Source organism: Cladophialophora immunda, assembly GCF_000835495.1.
Source record: "Cladophialophora immunda strain CBS 83496 unplaced genomic scaffold supercont1.4, whole genome shotgun sequence".
NCBI lineage: Eukaryota > Fungi > Ascomycota > Eurotiomycetes > Chaetothyriales > Herpotrichiellaceae > Cladophialophora > Cladophialophora immunda.
This window is the reverse complement of record NW_015622544.1, coordinates 5,149,576-5,168,403: the sequence shown is the minus strand read 5'-3', so window position 1 is coordinate 5,168,403 and position 18,828 is coordinate 5,149,576. Positions and strand designations below refer to the sequence as shown.

At 52.6% G+C, this 18,828-nt stretch overlaps 6 protein-coding genes across 6 annotated transcripts in view; 4 read left to right on the top strand and 2 right to left on the bottom strand.

Moving 5' to 3' along the window:
• PV07_08106 (uncharacterized protein) overlaps window positions 1–445 on the top strand; it is a 4,325-nt gene extending 3,880 nt beyond the window's left edge. Inside the window, exon 2 of the mRNA XM_016395237.1 lies at window positions 20–445. Coding sequence (XP_016248656.1) covers window positions 20–190 — 171 coding nt within the window. The 3' untranslated portion in view covers window positions 191–445. The remainder of the gene's footprint in view (window positions 1–19) is intronic.
• Window positions 446–700: 255 nt separating this feature from the next.
• On the top strand, window positions 701–3,498 carry PV07_08105 (uncharacterized protein). The gene has a single exon (XM_016395236.1). It carries the CDS (start codon window positions 846–848, stop codon window positions 3,162–3,164), a length of 2,319 nt encoding a protein of 772 aa, XP_016248655.1. The 5' UTR covers window positions 701–845; the 3' UTR covers window positions 3,165–3,498.
• PV07_08104 (uncharacterized protein) lies at window positions 3,218–4,349 on the bottom strand. Its single transcript, XM_016395235.1, has 2 exons — window positions 4,281–4,349; window positions 3,218–4,226 (listed from the first exon to the last, which is right to left on the bottom strand). The coding sequence occupies exons 1-2, from the start codon at window positions 4,308–4,310 to the stop codon at window positions 3,819–3,821; spliced, it is 438 nt and encodes a 145-aa protein (XP_016248654.1). The 5' UTR covers window positions 4,311–4,349; the 3' UTR covers window positions 3,218–3,818.
• Window positions 4,350–4,532: 183 nt separating this feature from the next.
• PV07_08103 (uncharacterized protein) lies at window positions 4,533–7,118 on the top strand (the record flags this gene model as incomplete). Its single annotated transcript, XM_016395234.1, has 1 exon — window positions 4,533–7,118. One exon carries the CDS (start codon window positions 4,533–4,535, stop codon window positions 7,116–7,118), a length of 2,586 nt encoding a protein of 861 aa, XP_016248653.1.
• Window positions 7,119–7,336: 218 nt separating this feature from the next.
• On the top strand, window positions 7,337–7,906 carry PV07_08102 (uncharacterized protein; the record flags this gene model as incomplete). The annotated part of the gene is made up of 1 exon (XM_016395233.1): window positions 7,337–7,906. One exon carries the CDS (start codon window positions 7,337–7,339, stop codon window positions 7,904–7,906), a length of 570 nt encoding a protein of 189 aa, XP_016248652.1.
• Window positions 7,907–8,093: 187 nt separating this feature from the next.
• On the bottom strand, window positions 8,094–9,119 carry PV07_08101 (uncharacterized protein). Its single transcript, XM_016395232.1, has 2 exons — window positions 8,395–9,119; window positions 8,094–8,322 (listed from the first exon to the last, which is right to left on the bottom strand). Exons 1-2 carry the CDS (start codon window positions 9,009–9,011, stop codon window positions 8,160–8,162), a joined length of 780 nt encoding a protein of 259 aa, XP_016248651.1. The 5' UTR covers window positions 9,012–9,119; the 3' UTR covers window positions 8,094–8,159.
• Window positions 9,120–18,828: the final 9,709 nt, after the last annotated feature.

The following is an 18,828-nucleotide window of genomic DNA, read 5'->3' as shown; positions in this document are numbered from 1 at the left end:
GTATGGTAACGCACTACAGGCGGCATCACAGGGTGGCCACGAGAAGACAGTGCAGATACTCCTCGACAAGGGTGCCGATGTTAACGCACAAGGAGGCCCGTACGGTAACGCACTACAGGCGGCATCAAGATGGGGCTACGAGAAGATAGTGCAGATGCTACTCGACAAGGGTGCCGATGTTAACGCATGAGGCCTATATAGTAATGCGCTACAGGCAGCATTATAGGGTGGCCGCGAGAACGTTGTGCAGGTACTTGTTGGATCAAGTTTACCGTTACAGGCCTAAATTCGGCCTCGGTACATGGAACGCTGATCTGAGCTTAAGTATATGCCTTATTGCTCGGAGCTTATGGGGGACTGGACTGCCTCTTCACCTAGATCGCCAAGAAGTTCTATGTTGAAGCGCACTCGAGCCAAAATACCTTATTAAATAGCTCCATCAGACGATCGTCTTTAAGGCGTTATATTCTGATCCTACCTGTATATTTGGGCCGCGCCTAAATTCAGTGAAGTGGGTCCATGATAGAGAAATTCGGGTCAGACCATTCAATTCAGCCCGAATGTAGCATGGCTGGATTCTTGGCACGGAGGGATACACGTGACTAGGTAGTATAATGCCAAGACGCCTAGCGGCTGCTGCTGGTTCCCTCTCCGACAGCATGTGGCTTTCTCGCTTGTAGCCGCCCACGCCGCCGTTGTGGCTCGGTCGATATTGTGAGGTTTGTTTGAGGGACGAACATCAACATTGGCACAATCCTCCTCATTCATACAACCTTGACCAGATGAACCCAGTCTCGCCATTGATGCCCTCTTTATGTGATCCCCGCAGCCTGTGAAAATGCATCATGGCCAGTCCACCTCCTTCCTACGGCGACGCCCCTCCCCTCCAAAGTTACCGCAGGTCCTTTACTGTCCCTTCACGCTCACTCTCCCTACATGAAAGAGCTGGACTCGACAAATCAGATGCCGATGCCGATATCCTGTACTCCCACCCCTCTGCGCGCATTATCGCCTTCTCCCCTCCCAGAGAGTCGATCCCTCCACAGAGCAAGGAGACGCTCCCCGATGCCGACTATCCCATTGACACGGTAGAAACACTACCGTGGCGATCGCGCTCAGAGATTCTGGCTGCCACAGGCCCTATAGTGATAGAGAAGGTCCGCGGCTCCAGCTATTTCCTCAAATCTGCCGACCAGAAGGTCATCCACACCATCATGCGCAATTCACAGTGTTGGTGTGTCGACGGAGAATCCAAATTCGTATTGCGCATAGGAAAATTCAGATACTACAGAATTGAGCTACCCTCAGAAACAGAGGAGGACAAGAAAAAGGTCGAAGAACTGAAAGCTGCCCTACCGAAAGTCCTCCGATTTGAGAGAACGCCATGTCCTTTCAAGCGCGCATTTCACGTGGATCTTCCGGAGGATGCAATAACGCCTCGAAGGAAGGGAACTTGGAAACGAAGACAGCAACCAGATCCGACCACCCCCAACACTGATCCATTGCCCATGGGGAGGACGAAGACTTCACGAGCCTGGAGCTTTCAAGGTCAGAACGGCTTGACATCCGTCCAGACTTATGGGCGTCGTGGGTCAGATTATGGCTACAGCCCAAGTCCAAGCTCGTCTCGATCTCGACCCGGAGCTGATGGCTACCGCTCCTCCACCCCATCTAGTGTAGCTTCTGGCGACGACCCTCTTGAGAGAAGACATGATGACGAGTCTAGCGAGGATGGTTCACAACACGATGAGGAGCGCGAGGAGGTCGCTCCCAGGCGGGGGCTTACTCGAAGCGCAATCGGCGCTTCGAGATCGCAGCGATCGTCCATCGCTGAAAAAGAACACAGGGATGCGATCCCATCCTCTCGATCGGACGACGAAGCCGGTCGAACTGAAGAGTCCGAGGATATGTCTCTTGCACAGCCTGTCGACTCTTCCACAATTGAAACCGGGGCACAATCGACTATTGAAGGGGTGCCAACGTCGGTACAGCCTCAGGAAGGCGATATGGAGGAGATATCTGGCGAGACAAATGCGCCAGAATCAACAGGGGAGAATTTGGAAAACGAGGTCCCTCAAGAGAAAGTCGGCCCCGTAGTTGATCATCCGGGAGAGCAACTAGAAGGGGACCATGGGGATGACAGAGAAGGCTCCACGGAGGTTGCTCCCGAGGAGTCAGAACAGACCACAACAACGTCTCCCTCCACTGAGTCCGAATCTGAACTGGCACTCTCCCAAACCATTGAGCCAGCGACCGATGACGCAGACGCTGAGACCACAATAGAGCAGCCCCTATCAGAGAATACCGGGACTTCTGAACAACCCCCAACTTTACACCAGGAAGGAGACTCTGGGCCGCGTGAAGTGGTTGCCGTCCTCGAAACCGAGGGTTCTCTTAGCAGAGTTTCGAGTGTGGATTCCTTCTATACGACAGATTCTTTAGCGCAAGAACCCCTTGATGGGCATGTACAGATTATTGACTTTGAACAGCGGCCTCAAGCGGAAGGGTTTACTCCTTTCTTTTTGAATAGGAATCAGCACCAAAGAGGTCTTTCCGAGCTTACAGTCACGGCCTCCACTGTGGAATCCGAACAAAGTCCTAAGAAAAGGCCCTCGACTAGTGACTCGATGGACAAGGCTTCGACTCCAGGTCTAGCGCAGTCCTCGATGTCTGATTCGTCTTGGCCAGAGGTTCACACACCACCAACATCGCCGATCAAAGAGGGATTGAGGCGGCGCTTGCACGCCAAACGATCCTTTTCGCCTCTGCCGCCATCCACCACTCTGCTATCATCTTCACCATCCCCAACAAACTATGGTAGTCCCTTTACTGCCGACTTTCTCCAGAAAGCGGCTAATGTGGCATTTGTCAAACCCATTGAAGCTGTTGTCCTGCTGGTCCATATTCTCGCTCGAATAGCCGGTGGCGCCACGGTGAGTGACTTACTTAGTGGCGAGTTGTTTCGCAGACCGGAAACACATCGGCGGAGAACAAGCTTCCCGGACCAGCCTCCTGCGCCAAGGGATGACAGCGAGGAAGAAGATGACTTTGGAATGCCAATCAGGGGCCGAACGAAAAGTCAAGATCCAGGCACGAATCCCGATACAACAAACACCATGACTACGAAAGATGACGATGCAGACTCCATCTTTGATCTGGATTAGGTGTCCTACTCGTGATATAGTCTGTTGAGACGAGGGAGTTATCACGTGTGCGAGACCAAAGCATCCAGGTTATCTATCACTATTAATCAACGTGAGAGGTTTATATTTGAGCATGGCGCTCCTTCATGACCATAGTAACGACTGGGTCCTGTGTACAAAGATAGTGGGAAGTTTGTGGAATGTTTGCTTTTTGCTTGATGATACCACCAGTTTTCACGCCCAATGGCGGAGTTGCAATGAATTGGCTGCTTCAAGATCCTTTCTGTCTGTGTCTCATGTATGGCAGCTCTCGTGTCAGACACAGGATATTCATCCATCTTTGCGGACGTCTTTGGTATCCTGATAAGCAATGCCATATGGACAGTTGTCGGCTATAGGCCTGACGCACATGGCCTGAAGTGCTTCCTCTCGCCTCACCAGGGTAGACCGGCAAGCAGTCCGTGGTTCATGAGGTTCTTTCAGCTCCAGTCATATCCCAGTCCAACGTATGTCCAGGCGCATCCGGTGCACTTTCACAGGTCGATTTGGTCCAGCCGATAGAAGGCGAGATTCAAGCATAGGGCATTCAGTCCCCGATTGTCTCCAGTTCGGATGCCCGCGCTGCAAAACAGCTTCCAATGTAGCCCATCAGGGAAACGGGGCTCTTCCTTCCCTTCACGATCCAGAGGCTTTCTCCGCGCCAGCGCCGCCGCCTGCTCCAGCCTTGCCCTTCTTCTTCGCCTTTGCCTTCTCCTTGGCTTTCTTTTTGTCCCTCTTCCTCAGCCCCTCCATCCCCTTCTTACAGGTCTCGGCATACTTGGTATAAAATGCCTCCAACTCTGAAGTCTCCACCACGGTCGCGAACCTCACTTTCTCCTTCTTGGCATCGCTGGCCTTCGACTTCTTGGCCGCCAGCCGGTGTGGCTTTGAGAGGCCGTTCGAGGCGCGTATTAGAACCTGTGGTGACGAGGGCGAAGACGAGGTTGATTCATCGGTGGATTTCAAGGGCTTTTGCGTGAGGTAGACGGAGCCGTGAGTTGCGGCATGGGTTGAGGAAAGGAGGGTGGTGAGGCGGGAGAGGAACTGTGCGATTTCATGTCAATTATGTGTCGTAGCCTAGCAAGGGGTACACATTACCTCGTCGTTGCTTAGACGTTCTTGCGCCATATCCGTTTGCCGTTAAGTGACTTAGCAGGTTCATTGCACTGACCGAATTGTCGTTTTGGTGGGGAGGACCGAGTCCTCAAAAATGCCGCCTAAACTCCGGCTAAACCATCTCCGCATTTTCCACGAAAATTAAGTCCAGCCAGTGCGCAGTCTACAACAGCCCTTTGCTGATGCTCTCAGATCAAAGGTTGAGAACTCGTGGAGACCTGTTATCCAGACACAATGTCACGACAGAGTGCGCGACCGCGGAATGGCTTGAAATTGCCCTTTGCACTTGAAAAGGAACTTGGTCTCGAGGGGAGGTCACGACCTGGAGGCGATGGAGGCGGTCGGCGGCAGCATGGTTCGGTGCAAAGCAGAAAAGAGCAGCGCAAAGCACAAAGGCAGGAGAAGAAACAGAATATACGCGGATCAGGGTCACAAAGGAGGCCACCTGTTGCAGAGCAGGGGCTCTCAGATGAAGACCTGGACGAAGACAGTGCTGACGAACCCATCCGCTCGTCCAATACTTCAAAGAAAGACGCGGTGAAACCAAAGATCAAGGAAGACGAGCCCAAAGAGCTGAAATCGATTCTCAAAAAGAAAAGAAACCCGTCCCCATCTCTATCCGAAACCTCTCTTCCGTCGCGATCACGGTCTTCCTCTCCAGGTCTCGTCCTAGACGCCAATTCCCAAGCCTTCAAAGAGCGAGCTGCCCAAGATGATGCAGAGATCGTGGCCCTTGAGAGAAAGCTCGGCTTGAAGAAAAAGAAAACTTCGAAATCTTTTGCGGATGATGGGTTGGACGACTTGCTGGAGGGGCTAGACGGAGAGGATCGTGGCGTCAAGAGGAAGAGTGAGGAGGATGCGTGGTTGGACAGGAAAAGAAGAAAGGCCGACCTTGAGGATGATGAGTTTAGTGAGGGCGACTTTGATCTTGAAGAGGGGAGTGATGACGACGAGCTTGAAGCATTCGAGGCAGAACAAGGAGACCGTGATGATCTGCTGGGCGAGAACCCCGAAGAGTCCGAAGAGGAGCACTCTGATGAAGATCTGGACCAGAGAAGTGAGGACTCTTTCGAAGGTTTCGAGTCAGGCGAAGACACGTCCGACGTACAGCCAAAAAAGGTCCGAGAAAATCCTTACGTCCCCCCAGTCCCCCAAACACCCACAGGAAAGTACATCCCGCCGTCACTCAGAAAAGCACAAAATTCCGAAAGCCCTTCGCTGGAAAGACTGAAAAGACAGTTTCAAGGCCACCTTAACAGACTATCCGAAGCGAACCTGTTGCCAATACTCGGAGAGGCCGAGAAACTCTACCAGTCCAATCCTAGGCAGGACGTCACGTCAGTTCTAATTGACCTCCTTTTGACCTTATTCTGCAACAAGTCAGCTCTCTCGAACACTTTTGTCATCCTTCACGCCGCATATGCGACAGCAGTGTACAAAGTCATCGGCGTGGATTTCGGGGCGGACATGCTTTCGCAGTTGGTCGAGCGACTTGATCAATACCGCAGCGATACCGCGACTGGCAAAGAGGCACTGAATCTGATAAGTCTTCTCTGTCACCTCTTCACATTCCATCTGATTAGCAGCGCCATCATCTTCCACTACATCCGACTATTGCTCGAGCGACTAAGCGAGAACAATACGGAGTTGCTACTCCGTGTCGTCCGAGATTGCGGCCACCAATTGCGGCAAGATGATCCTTCCTCTCTCAAAGAGATCGTCCAAATAATGCAGAAGGAAGCGGCACGGATGAATTCGGCCGGGGAACAAATGAGCGTCAGGACGAAATTCATGATCGAGACAATTACGGATCTGAAGAACAACAAGATGAAAGCCGCGACAAACAATGCAGGCGTTGCAAGTGAGCACATCACACTGATGCGGAAAGTGCTTGGTTCGTTAAACAACAGCCGCAATGTGAGAGCTTCCGAGCCATTGCGAATTACGAGGGATGATATCAAGAACAGCGACAAGAAGGGGAGATGGTGGCTAGTTGGCGCCAGCTGGAAAGGTCACGAGCCTGCGGCAGCAGCAGCTGCTGAAGGGCGCGTCGACGCCTCGATCCCGATGACCGGCGGTGGGCTTGATGACGATGATTCGGTCGATTTAATCGCCCTTTCACGCCATTACGGCATGAACACGGACATCCGCCGCTCTATCTTTGTCGCCCTTCTATCAGCAGTGGACTACCAGGACGCGCACATGCGCCTTCTCAAACTGCGTCTCAAGCGTACACAGGAGCAGGAGATTCCCAAAGTCCTGCTTCGCTGCAGCGCCGGCGAAGATCCATATAACCACTATTACACACTCGTGGCGCGGAAATTGTGTCTGGAGAAGAAGATGCGCAAGGCCTTTCAGTTTGCGCTATGGAGTTTTTTCAAGAGGATGGGCGAGAATCCGAACCGGGGAGATGAAGAGGAAGAAGATGCCGGTGAAGGAGATCAAGAAGTTGAAATGACTGAGATCGCCAACCTCGCCAGGTTATATGCATTTTTGATCCTGGATGGAGCAGAGACTCTCGGTGTCCTGAAAGTGCTGGAACTCGCCTACATCAAGGAACGAACGGCGATGTTTGTGGAGCTGTTGCTCATCATCATGATGATCGAGGCGAAAGATATACCGGACGCGTTGATCAAGGTGTTTGAGCGCGCAGCTGAGACGCCGCAGATCATCAAGAGGTTGCAATTCTTCATCAAAAAGAATGTGAGGACTTCGGACTTGGTCGCAAAGAAGGCTAGGGATGTTGTCAAACGGGGGTGTCAAACTGCGCTGGAGACGTTGCGGAAACTCGAGTTGATCGACAACGGGGCTGATGTGTGAGATAGGCTGCAGACGCATATCAGCATTCGCTCGATATACAAACCATCGGATCTCGTTTGTTCGGACTTGCACAAACCAGCCCAAAATGCCATCCCTCCTCTACGCGTTTGACGAAGTTGGCTCTATTTAACCGTTGCCCGATATACCAGGAGTCCAGAACAGTTGCAGAGTTCCTAGCAGCGTTAAACTTGAACCGTAGCTGCTCTTTCGCCAGAGTCATGGACGACCACACTTCACTCGCAATGCAACCAATTCCGGAAGAAACAGTCGAAATCCCGCTGCACCTCCTGCGGTGGCTCCTCGCCGAACTCGACGAATGCGCGAGATCCATGCACGCCGACATATTCCGTCAGAGCACAAGCCCAAGTCCAAGCCCAAGCTCGCCTCATTTCCACGGGGACGACGTCGTCCATCTGCCCTCGACGGATTTCAGACCGTACTCCGAGATGCCAACCCCGGGCGTGACTCTCCCAGGCGACTTTCGAATCTCGCTCGACGGCGCCGAGGTGCAGAGGCTGATTACATGCGCACTCACCGCCATCCGCGGCCTCTCCGCGCGGTACTTCCAGCTCTTGGACTGCTGGAAGACTCTCGGCTTTCAATGCCAGCGGACGAAGGCCGCCGGTGTGGACCTGGTCACAGGGCTCTGCGATGAGAGGGACAGTATCAAGAAAGGCTCGCGGGATGATCTTGAAAGCCTGAAGGAGAGGATTCAGGGGAAGATTGATCGCCTTGTGGAGAGGTATTTCAAGGCTATCAAGGCTGCGGAAGGGGAGAGTGATGGGTAGTCAGGATCTTTAGGAACGGGGGACTTCTCCAAAAACGGGCGGGCCTTAACGAAGGAGAGTGCGAGCTCCGAGTGAATTTCGATGGAGAGGATCCCAGCTTTGCACATGGATTGATATCCACACCTTCACACACGAGACCTACGTTTCATGCCGCAACATGATTGTTTGCCTGATGTAAACTTGGACGGTAATACGAAACAGGAAGGGGAGAAATAGAAGAGTTTATATTTCTTTCTTTAGAAAGGAAACCGTTTTATATCGCAATACCACAATCCAACACGATATTCTGGCCCGTGATGGACTTGCTCAATACGAGCGTCTTGATCTGGTCGGCGACATCCTCCGGGGTGGCCGTCGATTTCAAGGCGGCCTTGTCGACCGTGGCTTTGACCTTTGCTTCGGGGAATTGGTTGCCCCTTTACCCGGAAAATTAGTATCGTTGCTGCTATCAGACACCGGGAAGAGAGAGAGAGAGAGAGGTGTCTCACCATTCCGTCATCATGAGTCCCGGACTGACACTATTACACCGGACCTTGGTGCCGCAAATCGTCGCGAGGCCCTTTGTGAGATGGATCTCGGCGGCCTTGGTGACGGAATACGGCAGGGAGCTGCCGCTGGGGCGGACGCCCGCGAGGCTGGCGACGGTGACGAAGGCGCCGCCCACGCCCTCGGTCTCGGCGGTCTTCTCGAGGTGCGGCTTCGCGGCGTAGAGGAGCCACAGGTGGCTCTTGACGTTGACGTTGAAGCAGCGGTCCCAGTCGTCCTCGACCAGCTGCTGCTCCAGGTCGAAGAAGTTGGTCAGCCGCGTCCAGCCCGCGTTGCTGACCACGACGTCCAGCCGCCCCATCTGGGCGACCGTCTCGCGCACGAGCCGCTCGATCTCGCCGCGCTGCGACACGTCGGCCTTGATCGCGTGGAACCGCGGCTGGTCCGGCGCCGCGCTGTACGTGGGCTGGATCGCCGAGGCCTCCTTGATCACCTGGTCGGCCTTCTCCTGCCGCGAGTGGTAGTTCACCACCACCCGGAAGTAAGGGGCCAGAGCCTTGACCGTGGCGGCTCCGAGACCGGCCGACGAGGCCGTGACCAGCGCGACTTTGGCGGACATCTTTGAGGGGGAGTGTATTGGCTGGGTGAGGAGGAAGGAGTGATTGACGACGTCCACTTCGAATCGGGGGATTTGAAATTGTCCCTGTTTTATATTGACGGTTGCTGATTAGGCTTTGTGGTGGTGAAGGGGGAGGGTTTCTATTTCTCCGCATCGCTGTTGCCGCCTCCGAAGTCGCGGCGGAACGTTTCCGGGGACAATTCCGTAGGGTGGATTTTGTAAGTGGCACGTGACAGAAAGTTCCGTTGCTCTGGAGACCGACCTCGCTGCTGACCACTCCCTACTGTCCCAGGTATGCCGCAGACTACAATTCAGCGAACGACCACTAAAACAGCTGAATTTCCTGGTAAAACTGTATTGGCGCTCGCCCCAGAGATGACGCGTGTCGCGGACATTTACTGATCTGGATCGTTCTGCGGCTACCCTAGCCAAAAGTGGCCCCGAATCTTTCGCAACCGCCTCCTTCATCTAGGCCATCGTTCAGCTCATGAAAAAGGCCAGGATTTGATTCTGCCTCGAACTCTATCAACCAGATTATTGCCGAGCGCAGTGTCAGTCGCTAGGTGCAAAGCCAGTCCACCACAATCCGAGATCCCAGATCTACCACCCTCAAGGTACCTAAGGGGAATACCTTTATCCTGCGACGGGAACCCCTCAAGAAGAGTGAGAGCACCTATCGTCGAGAGATGGTCTGACATCTCTCTGCATCAATCGACACATCAGGAGCTGAGAGCAGAATGACACAACGAGGGACGAGACGCCACGAGACTCGGGTCCAGATGTGTCCAGGACTCTCATGTACTCGGTCCTAATGTCAAAGTGCTTGCGCCCCATGATCTCCATTCCAGACGGGAATCCAGACACAAAGCAATCACCAAGGACGGGCATTCCGGCGCAGGTGTCCGCTTCACCCATTGAGTCCTGCAGGCCACCTTGGGGCGTCAGCTCTGCGGTCCCGAGGTTGCCTCAAGGCTGGCAGAACGACTGCACATCAATTCAGTGTAGCTTGAGGCTCCTCAAGCCTTCGTTATGTCATGTCATATCCAGAGGTCATTTCTTTTGATGTATGAAAAGGTTCAACGTCCACGGCCCTGCCGTGCCAGGGCGTCCTGCAGTATCTTTTCCACGCTGCTGTGGCCCTTTGCCGAAGCCTGCACGATTGCATCCTGCAACGTACTACTCTCATATTCAGCATTGACGTTTGCTCGCGCTTCTAGTAGCAGTTGCACCATTTCGACACGCCCATCCTCTGAGAACTTTAATAGTGCCTCGTTCAGCTCCTTCTGGGTGAATGGGCACCCGCCAACACCGAGGAGCATCTTGACCACTGCGTAATGATTGTGATTGTCATCTGCGAAACGACTGGGATCTGACGCGGCTCCCAGCGCACCCTTCACATTCGCACCGGCATCAAGCAGAATCTCCACCACCTTATCATGGCCACCAATTGACGCCGCCATTAGTGCCAAGTTGGTTGGAGCGTTGACATTCGCACCGGCATCAAGTAGAATCTCCACCACCTTATCATGGCCATTCCCTGACGCCGCCATTAGTGCAGTATTGCCGTTCTCGTCCTGAGCGTCGATATTCGCACCGGCATCAAGAAGAATCTTCACTATCTCGTCATGGCCGCGATCAGCTGCCCACAACAGCGGCGTGTCTGATGTTTGAATGTCTGACTCATTAACGTCTATGACGCTCAAGATCAATTGCTTCACGAAACGTGGAAGTCCGTCCTCAGCAGCACATGATAAAGTAGTTCTTTTAGGCCGATTAAATTGGATATAATTGGATTCCGCGGCAAAACCTTCGTCATGGAGTTGCTCTTGTCGCCCATGTTGAACCTGGTCACTCCAAGGGGTTGTCATTTCTTCAGCCCAGAACTTATCCTGATGCAACTTCCAGGAAGGTAGTATCTCAACCGTGCTGTTCTGGTGCCCGCCTGTCTCGGGAACACGCCCCAGTGTTCCTTCTTTGTCTCCTGCACAGCTGCACAGAGTACGCTTCCCAACGGACCAAGTCTGAATCTCCTCACGGATGTTCCAAAGGTGGTCAAGTTGTTGGGCGTCAAGCAGCCACAGCAGAATAAGTGTGACCCTATTGATGTGACAGAGGACTCGAGCTTCCCGACGCAAATCTGGATCGTTGCGAGAACACATGGACACTCCGCCAAGAATCACATGTTTAATGAATTCGAATCTCTTGTCACGAAGTTTCTCGTTCGGTAGAGGGTCAGCGTATGGATAGTCAATGTTTTCCCAGTGTGGACTTTCTTTATTTCTCTCTGGCCATTCAATCATCACGCCCGCGACAGCCTGGCCTGCAGCGGAAGATCTAAAAGCCATAAAAAACCCTTTTGGTGAATCAGACGTTGACCGTAAGCCGTAGACCCTATCCCCTGGCAGGAGGCCTATACTGCCGCGAAGGATTGTCTTCCAGTAATCCCCAAGCTGAACTTCTAGGGGGAAAGAAGTGAAATGGTCACCTAGGGGGTCTTCAGTTGTCCTGTGTCCCGCGCCGGAGACCTTTGCGATCGAGTCGATAAATTCAAACACGGCAAAAAGACGATCTGTTGAAGTGCTCGTTAATGAACTGAAAATGTCGTTTTTCGTAATTCGCATGCACTTTGACAGCCGATGTGCCGCTTGGTGTGGCCAACGATACCCATACATCACAGGCAAAACTCTCTCGGTAGGCAACATGGAGAGCAGTCGGAAGTAAAGGTTACCAACTGAGTCGAGGTAATTCGGTGATAGTCGTTCTCTGTCTGTTGCAAGGCCACGCAGCGCGAATGCTCTATCGAGTGGCTCAGTGCAATTTGCATCATGGAACAGCTCCATCAGATCAAGTAATGTCATCTGCCGTCGTGCAGGAGTCCTCAAACGCTCAAAGCGTTCCAGCGTCTGTTGGAGCGGATGGTTATTCCTCAGGGCCTTGTCGTTGATGCTGTTCGTGAACTTATCCCATCCAGTCAAATATCGCCCACAGGCAATCTTGATCTCCTGAGCTAGGGCAAATTCCTGGATAACCCACCGTCGCGTCCAATAAGTAGCTCTCAAGAGCTTCTCGGCACCATCTGAGAACAAGAGAGGGTTGTAGTCAGTCTGTGGCTGCGAATTTCCAATATGATCCATAGTATAATCGGTATAATCGTCACCTCGCCCCAGCCAGACAAATACACCTTGTGCCGCTTCAAAGATATCACCCATGATAGAGATTTGATGGCTGCGCTCCGTATTATTTCTTTGGTTGATGCAAATAGCATCAATCCACAGGCTTGTTTCGGGTTCATGAATCCTCATGGTTTTTAGGAACGAGTACAATATCGGTCTGATTCGAACAGGCAACCCATTAATGAATATCTCCTTCAGGGCACCACCTGGTACAGGAGGACCCCAGCAGTATGACACAGCAAAGTACTCGGGATCTCTCTGAAGCGATGCATGAACCATCTTGTACCTCATAGAATGTGTATCTGCCTTGGTGTCCCGTTGAAGCAGTCGGATCTCTCTGCGTTCAGGCTGCAATGCTTGAAAGTCTGAGTACTGTGGCCACTGCCCGTCATTGACAATAAAGGCCTTCGACTGTGCCACAGATATTGGGGATGAACAAGACACGGCCACAGCATTTTCAGACATGTTCCCCGAGAGCACCAATCTTGAGGATTTTGGGCGGACACCGCGCGTGACCACTCGCGAGGAGCGATGGGAAGTATATAATCAACAGGCTTATGTAGGGTTGATGATGCGTCAAGTGGTTGATTCTCCAGTCAGTCTCCCGCTATCGCCGTGGGGCGAATGCGTCAGGGGTGTTCTAAGACACCTGAGATATGTCCTTTCGAGGGCTACAGAATCGGCCCGCGGACTGGGTTCGGTTAGTAGGGTCGGATGCGGGTCATCGAAAGGCAGGAAGGTTTCGGGCAGGGGACAGGGCGATAATCAGTGATCGGTCGTTGATATGTGCTCGTCACACAGAGAGCTTACGACGACATCGGTGTAGTCCTCACAGGGCGAGGGGGAGGGGTTCAGAGGGGTCGACGCGACTGCAAGCGCAGGCGGCGAGGCTCGGTGTCTTGGGTTCGGGCTAAACCCTTTTCAGGCAATATGTTATCACTGGGCAGTTATTGTTACTGGAGGAGCCGCTGGAAGCTAAAGAAAGGCAGAAGTCTATCACGACTTCTCGATAGCTTTACTACCTGATTCGGGAGTCTAGTTAAATATTAGAGTTCTAGTAAAGAGTATTGCTACGTTATTATTATTCGCCGCTGGTCGCTATCCTGCGAACAAGTCCACATCAACGACTTTGCTCGGAACGGTGCTCTCCTGCAGACTCAGCTCTAACGCCAAGGGCGAAGTGCGAAATTGCCAGATTTTGATCCCCTGGCCCAGCTGGACCGACCAGGGGACCGTCGGGCCTGGCAATGCTTGTCTTCCTGCTGACCTATCTTCGGCATCGATAGATCGTGATATATAGTCTAGCATAGCTCAGCTGTCACTCCGTACCCATGGAGCACCCCATTTGACGATCATTTCCTCCATACCAGTAATCAACTCCTTCGTCGTTCTATGAGGCTGCATCTGGGAGATGCCAACCTCACGCCACGTTCCCTTGTTGGAGCGCACAAAAGCGGAAGCAGATTTCTCCGGCCGCTGGGTCTTTGCGTCCGGTGTAGTCGACGCCTGCAGGACTGCCGTCCAACGATTGAGGCAATCTTGTCCGCCTGGGCTGCTTCTAAAAAGCAACAGAAAATCATGGGGCATGCCGTCGTACATTTCGAGAACGACGTCGACCCCGTGCTCGCCCATGTTCTTGGCCAGAAGAATATTCCCGTCGGCGAGACACTCTTGCCCTACACTCAGTAAGACCTTGGTGGGACATCCTCTCCAATCAGACGCAGTGGCTGGAGAAACGAGGGGATGTGTCAAGAGTGGTGTCGGTGCATACACGTGGTGACGGGGCGGTGTTGGTGGCCATATCGTATCTTGAATATATTGAGACCGGGGTACAGGTGGCAGACTGGGTGATGGGATGAGATCAAATTTCAAGTTGATCATCTCAGACGGCAATGATCTGGTAAGCTCCATGTAGCCTGAATGTCCGACAATTGCGCTGGGGTAAGGGATAACGACTTCTGTCCCATTCCAATAGACCGTAGCAACGCCATTCGTCGCGCTTCGGTGTAGTTCGAGAATGAGTTGGAGAAATGCTGCGGCGATATTGGCTCCGGAACTATCACCACAGATGCAAATTGAAGATGCTGTAAACGCAGCATGGCGATTATTTGTGGTAGGATATATCAGCGAAAGATATACCACCAAGAGATCAACCAGTACAGCAGGGAAAAGGTGTTGAGGGGAAAGACGACAGGACATAGAGAATGCTATTCCTCCTGAGCGACGGACCAGTTCCTGTACCAAGGGTCGACGTGAGGCAGCATTCCGAAGACTATCACTCGTATCAGTAGAAGCCTTTGGAGCCCGTGTGGGTTAGACCTACTGAAACTGGCCTCCGTGTAGGTACACCAGCACTGGATCACTTGATTTGCGCACACGTATATAACTTTCCTGCTCCTGAAAGCCCAGCCATTCGCCCTTGACTGTTGCCACTTCTGTGTGGGGGATCTCCAGATTTGTAGAAGAAAGTGAGTTAAAGGCCCGTGTCACCACTTCAACTACATTATTACTCTCTGGGGGCTCTATTATATCTTCTCGAACTTTCGTAGGATCGGTCGCCTTCGGTGGTACAAGACTCGCTTGCTGAAACTCAAACATGGAGGTAGGTGTAGGATCATTGAACAGAGCTCGTGCGATCGAGACCATCACAGCCGTGTGGAAATTCCAGACAGCCGACGTCTCCGAGGCTCCAAACAGCCATGCAGCGAACGGGTTGGTGATGGCGGGGACATAATATGTAACAAAACGTTTTATTCGTGACAGCAACCCCTTCTTCGCCATATTCATTCGCGATTCGTGGAGTGATGACAGGACGGGGCGCTTCAGTGATTTAGAGGGTAGACTACACTGAGGATTCTTCAGATTCGACTCACTCTCGCCCATATATTCCAGCGATATAAGCAGAGTTAAATCCAGGCACGATGTCGGGAAGCTCCCGACTCTACCCCGCTAGTCTCTTTTCGGCGCCTGACGAATCATATGGTGAGATGATTTCCCAAACAGGCCACTGCCCCGCTTCTTTCATACACGGTGTGCACTGCCGAATATCGCGGACCACGTACACACCATGGATACTGCGCCGAATTGCGAACTGCTATTACAGGGCAATTGACTAAATAAATTCAGTAAGTATATGAAGGGTGACTAGCTAGTGATGGGCCTAACTAACGGTCGGGTCATGGCCTTCACAATTGATCGCAGACGCGTGCGTACTAGCTGTGGCCTCGATTGAAAGAGGCTCTAAGTGAATGCTCAAATACTATAACTTAAAGTATACTTTCACATACACGAGGAGCATTAGTGGAGGTCTTGATAGCCATTGTGAATAGAGTTGACGTTGTTCACCGACATGGACCTGATCAATCAACCGAGAAAGTTGTTTATGGATACAGCGGGCAACATTGCAGAATGCTAGGACGCCAGAGGCGAGACAATTTACGTGTTACAAACTAGTACAGTAGTGCGGGAATCCTTGTAAGTCTCGGGAATTTCGGCTTCTGGAGTAGAATTCTTCTCTGTACTTGTAAGGTCGCTCGTTGAAGAAATCCCGCTTTGGTTTAGGCGATTTTGCCGTTTCGGGGATAGTCAAAGACTAGGCGCGCCGCTTTTGCCTTAGCACCCTTCCTCCCTCTGGACCATCCTTTCTCTCTCTCTCTCCCGTGAAGCCTACTGAGGCATACGTGACGGAGTGAGGATTCAACGCTCCCTGTCACAGCGCCGATGACAAGCTGGGCGCTGTGTGTCCTACTCTCAGTCTTCAATGGAGACTACGCTTCAAATGTGAAGCTCGTCCTAGCTAGAGTTGGAAGTGTCGCTGAACTGCCAGCTAACAACTCCTGAGATGATGGTAAGATCTTTCCTTTTCTGACCGAGAGCTCCTGAAACAGTCAGCTGCGTTAACGAGAGCCGAATAAGGCACCCAATCTTTTATCTTTTGATCCGGCTTGTGCTACAAGAATTCGATCCCATTGAAACCCGCCAACTTCAAGTGCTCGGCAACGGAGCCTGCCAATCCCAGTCACGACTGGAGAGGCTTCCCAGTGAGCTTTGATAACTGTTCTTGAAACAAACGTCTAATTTAAGTGAAAATGTTTCTCTTTCGTTCTGAAATCCAACTCGTGAAATTAACCTACAGATTCGGCGCTTTTCTCTCATTCTCCCCGAACACTCCAGTGCCCAGTGATCAGAGCGAAAGTTCTGATCAGCCTGAGTGTCACGCCTGCGGTCATTCGGCGGTTATCTACCTGGAAAGGAAGGCAGTTTACGGTTCTGTGGCAGGTCGCCCGTCTATGGCAGGTTGCCCGTCTGTGGGAGGTTGCCCATCTGTGGGAGGTTGCCCGTCTGTGGGAGGTTGCCCGTCTGTGGGAGGTGCCCGTCTGTGGGAGGTTGCCCGTCTGTGGCAGGCGCAGGAAAAGCGCTCGGCGAGTTTGAGGTTTTGGCCGTCAAAGATTCGACGTCAATGGGAGGGCTATAGTGGTAGTCGGCATCCCTGCCGGAACTCACCCGGCTTGGGGCTGGCAATTCGGTATCGGGCTTCGCAACAGGAACGCTGTCCCAGGTGTGCTCCCAGACATCTCGGTACCCAGCACCAACCAGAGCCATACGGTGTAATTGCAGCTTGTGGTCCGCAATCCGCCCGATTTCACGGTCATCGTGCTTCCTGGATGTTCGAGAGGCACGAACCTTTTGAACCACAAACTCCAGACTCCAAGAGAGGACGAGCAAGGCCGACCCAACACAGACAATGACCATCAAACCCAAGAATGAAAAGGACCGGAATTGTCCTAGGTTTCTGATCCTTTGGTTCGAGCAGGATTGAGCGAGAGCTTTCTGCGTGGAATCCCCCTTCGGATCCGGGGCAACGACAAAACCATATGGCCCGAGATCTGCCTCATTCACCGCGAACTGAATGACATAGTCTTGGAGTTTCGCCATAGACGCCTCGAACCACCCCTTTGCTTCGAGCTGCCATTGGTCATCAGGCAAACCTGGACTAATGATGACCCTGACCAGGTCGGAAGCAAGTAATGCCTTGCTTCCTAGATCCCAAGCAATTTGATAGGTCGTCGTCCACGGCAAAACGCGAATGAACCTCTGCGCTGTGGCTATCTGGTATTGATTAAGGCCTAGCAGGGGGATGCTTGCATCGACGTCACTGATACTGCCGAGAATCGAACAGGTATGTGGGGATGATTTGGGATTGCAGATCTGGTGCTGGTCCGTACACGCCATCACGCTCACCCTCTTTTCTGGCCCGTAAGTACCGAGAGAAACGGCCGGATCAGACCCATTGGAGAAGTTGGTCGCAGCAAACCATATGTCATGCACCGGGCTGCTGTAGCTAACGGTGTTTTGGGCGAGGAAAAAAGCACTGATATCTGCGTTGGGAATGTCGAGGGCGACAACGGGCTCCCATGCCTGGTTTCCGTCAAATGCAATCACGGGTCTACGCATGTTAGACTGTGCTTGAGAAGTTTGATGCATAACTTTCGTACTCACAACAAAGTGTATGAGACAAGATCGGAAACAGTGTGCGTGTCGTAGAGGTATGTGTAAGTCGTTACGTCCCTGATGCTTCCCAGGTCAAACTGCCAGTACGTGTATCCAGATGGGTCGGTGCTGGTGGTATCCAGATACGCATCTGTTCTGATCGGAGAGCACGTCACAACCTTCCGGAGCAAGATTCGTTCTGACAAGGGTGTGTTGATTCCAAAGGTCTGGCTGCTGTCCAAATAGCCCGTGTCCATCTGCAACGCCTCGTTGCCATCTGGGAGGCACAAGGTGTCGCCGTTCGGATCGTTGAGAAACGGGCAATTTACCATGGAGCTGTTGTAAACTATTTGCTGCACCGGATACCATCCACAGTCTCGGAGTGTATTGGTCACTGGGCCGTAGCAAGTCCTTGCGTATTGACGAGCCGCAAGGGTGTCATTGACCGATTTGTAGGATTCGGCGAAAAGGCCATCTTGAGAAGTCGTGTCGAAAGCCCAGAAGCCGCACCTCCCAGGCTTGATGATGACATTGTTGCTGACATAGTCCGGTGCTGCAACCTCTCCTACAAATATGCCGGCGGCTGTGAAAGCAAGGAACACTACAAGTGGTGGAACAGATCGCCAGAATGTTCGTGCCTTCAGCCGACTGACTCGCCGACCAGCTCCACGGGCCTTGGTCCGCCAGCTCCAACATACGCACCACACGTCCTGCAGGGCTCCTAGAGCTGTACCCTGATTGCGGTATATGATCTGATGCTGAAAGTACACACCATCATTACCGCGGCCTCGGGCATGCAGCTGATGGACGATAAATGCGGTTGTAACCCACGTGGCAGATCCCACAATGGCGATGAAAGTTGACAGTGCTGCAATCAAATAGCCACTCCAACGCACATCGAGCGTCACAGTCTTGCCCAGAGCGGAGCTTTGAGTATGATCTTGCCAATATCCAACATGGACAGGTATTGAGGACATGGCTTGCGGCTTTCTGCTATGTTCGTTGCGGTAAGGCTGTGGCAGAACCGGCTTTCAGCATTTTCATGGCAGTCTCTTGGATCGCTAATTTATACCCTTTCTTGGGGCCGTAGGCGCAAGGAGTCATGTGATTACATTCGATACGAGCCCGTCAGGGCAGGGATGCTAGTGTACGCC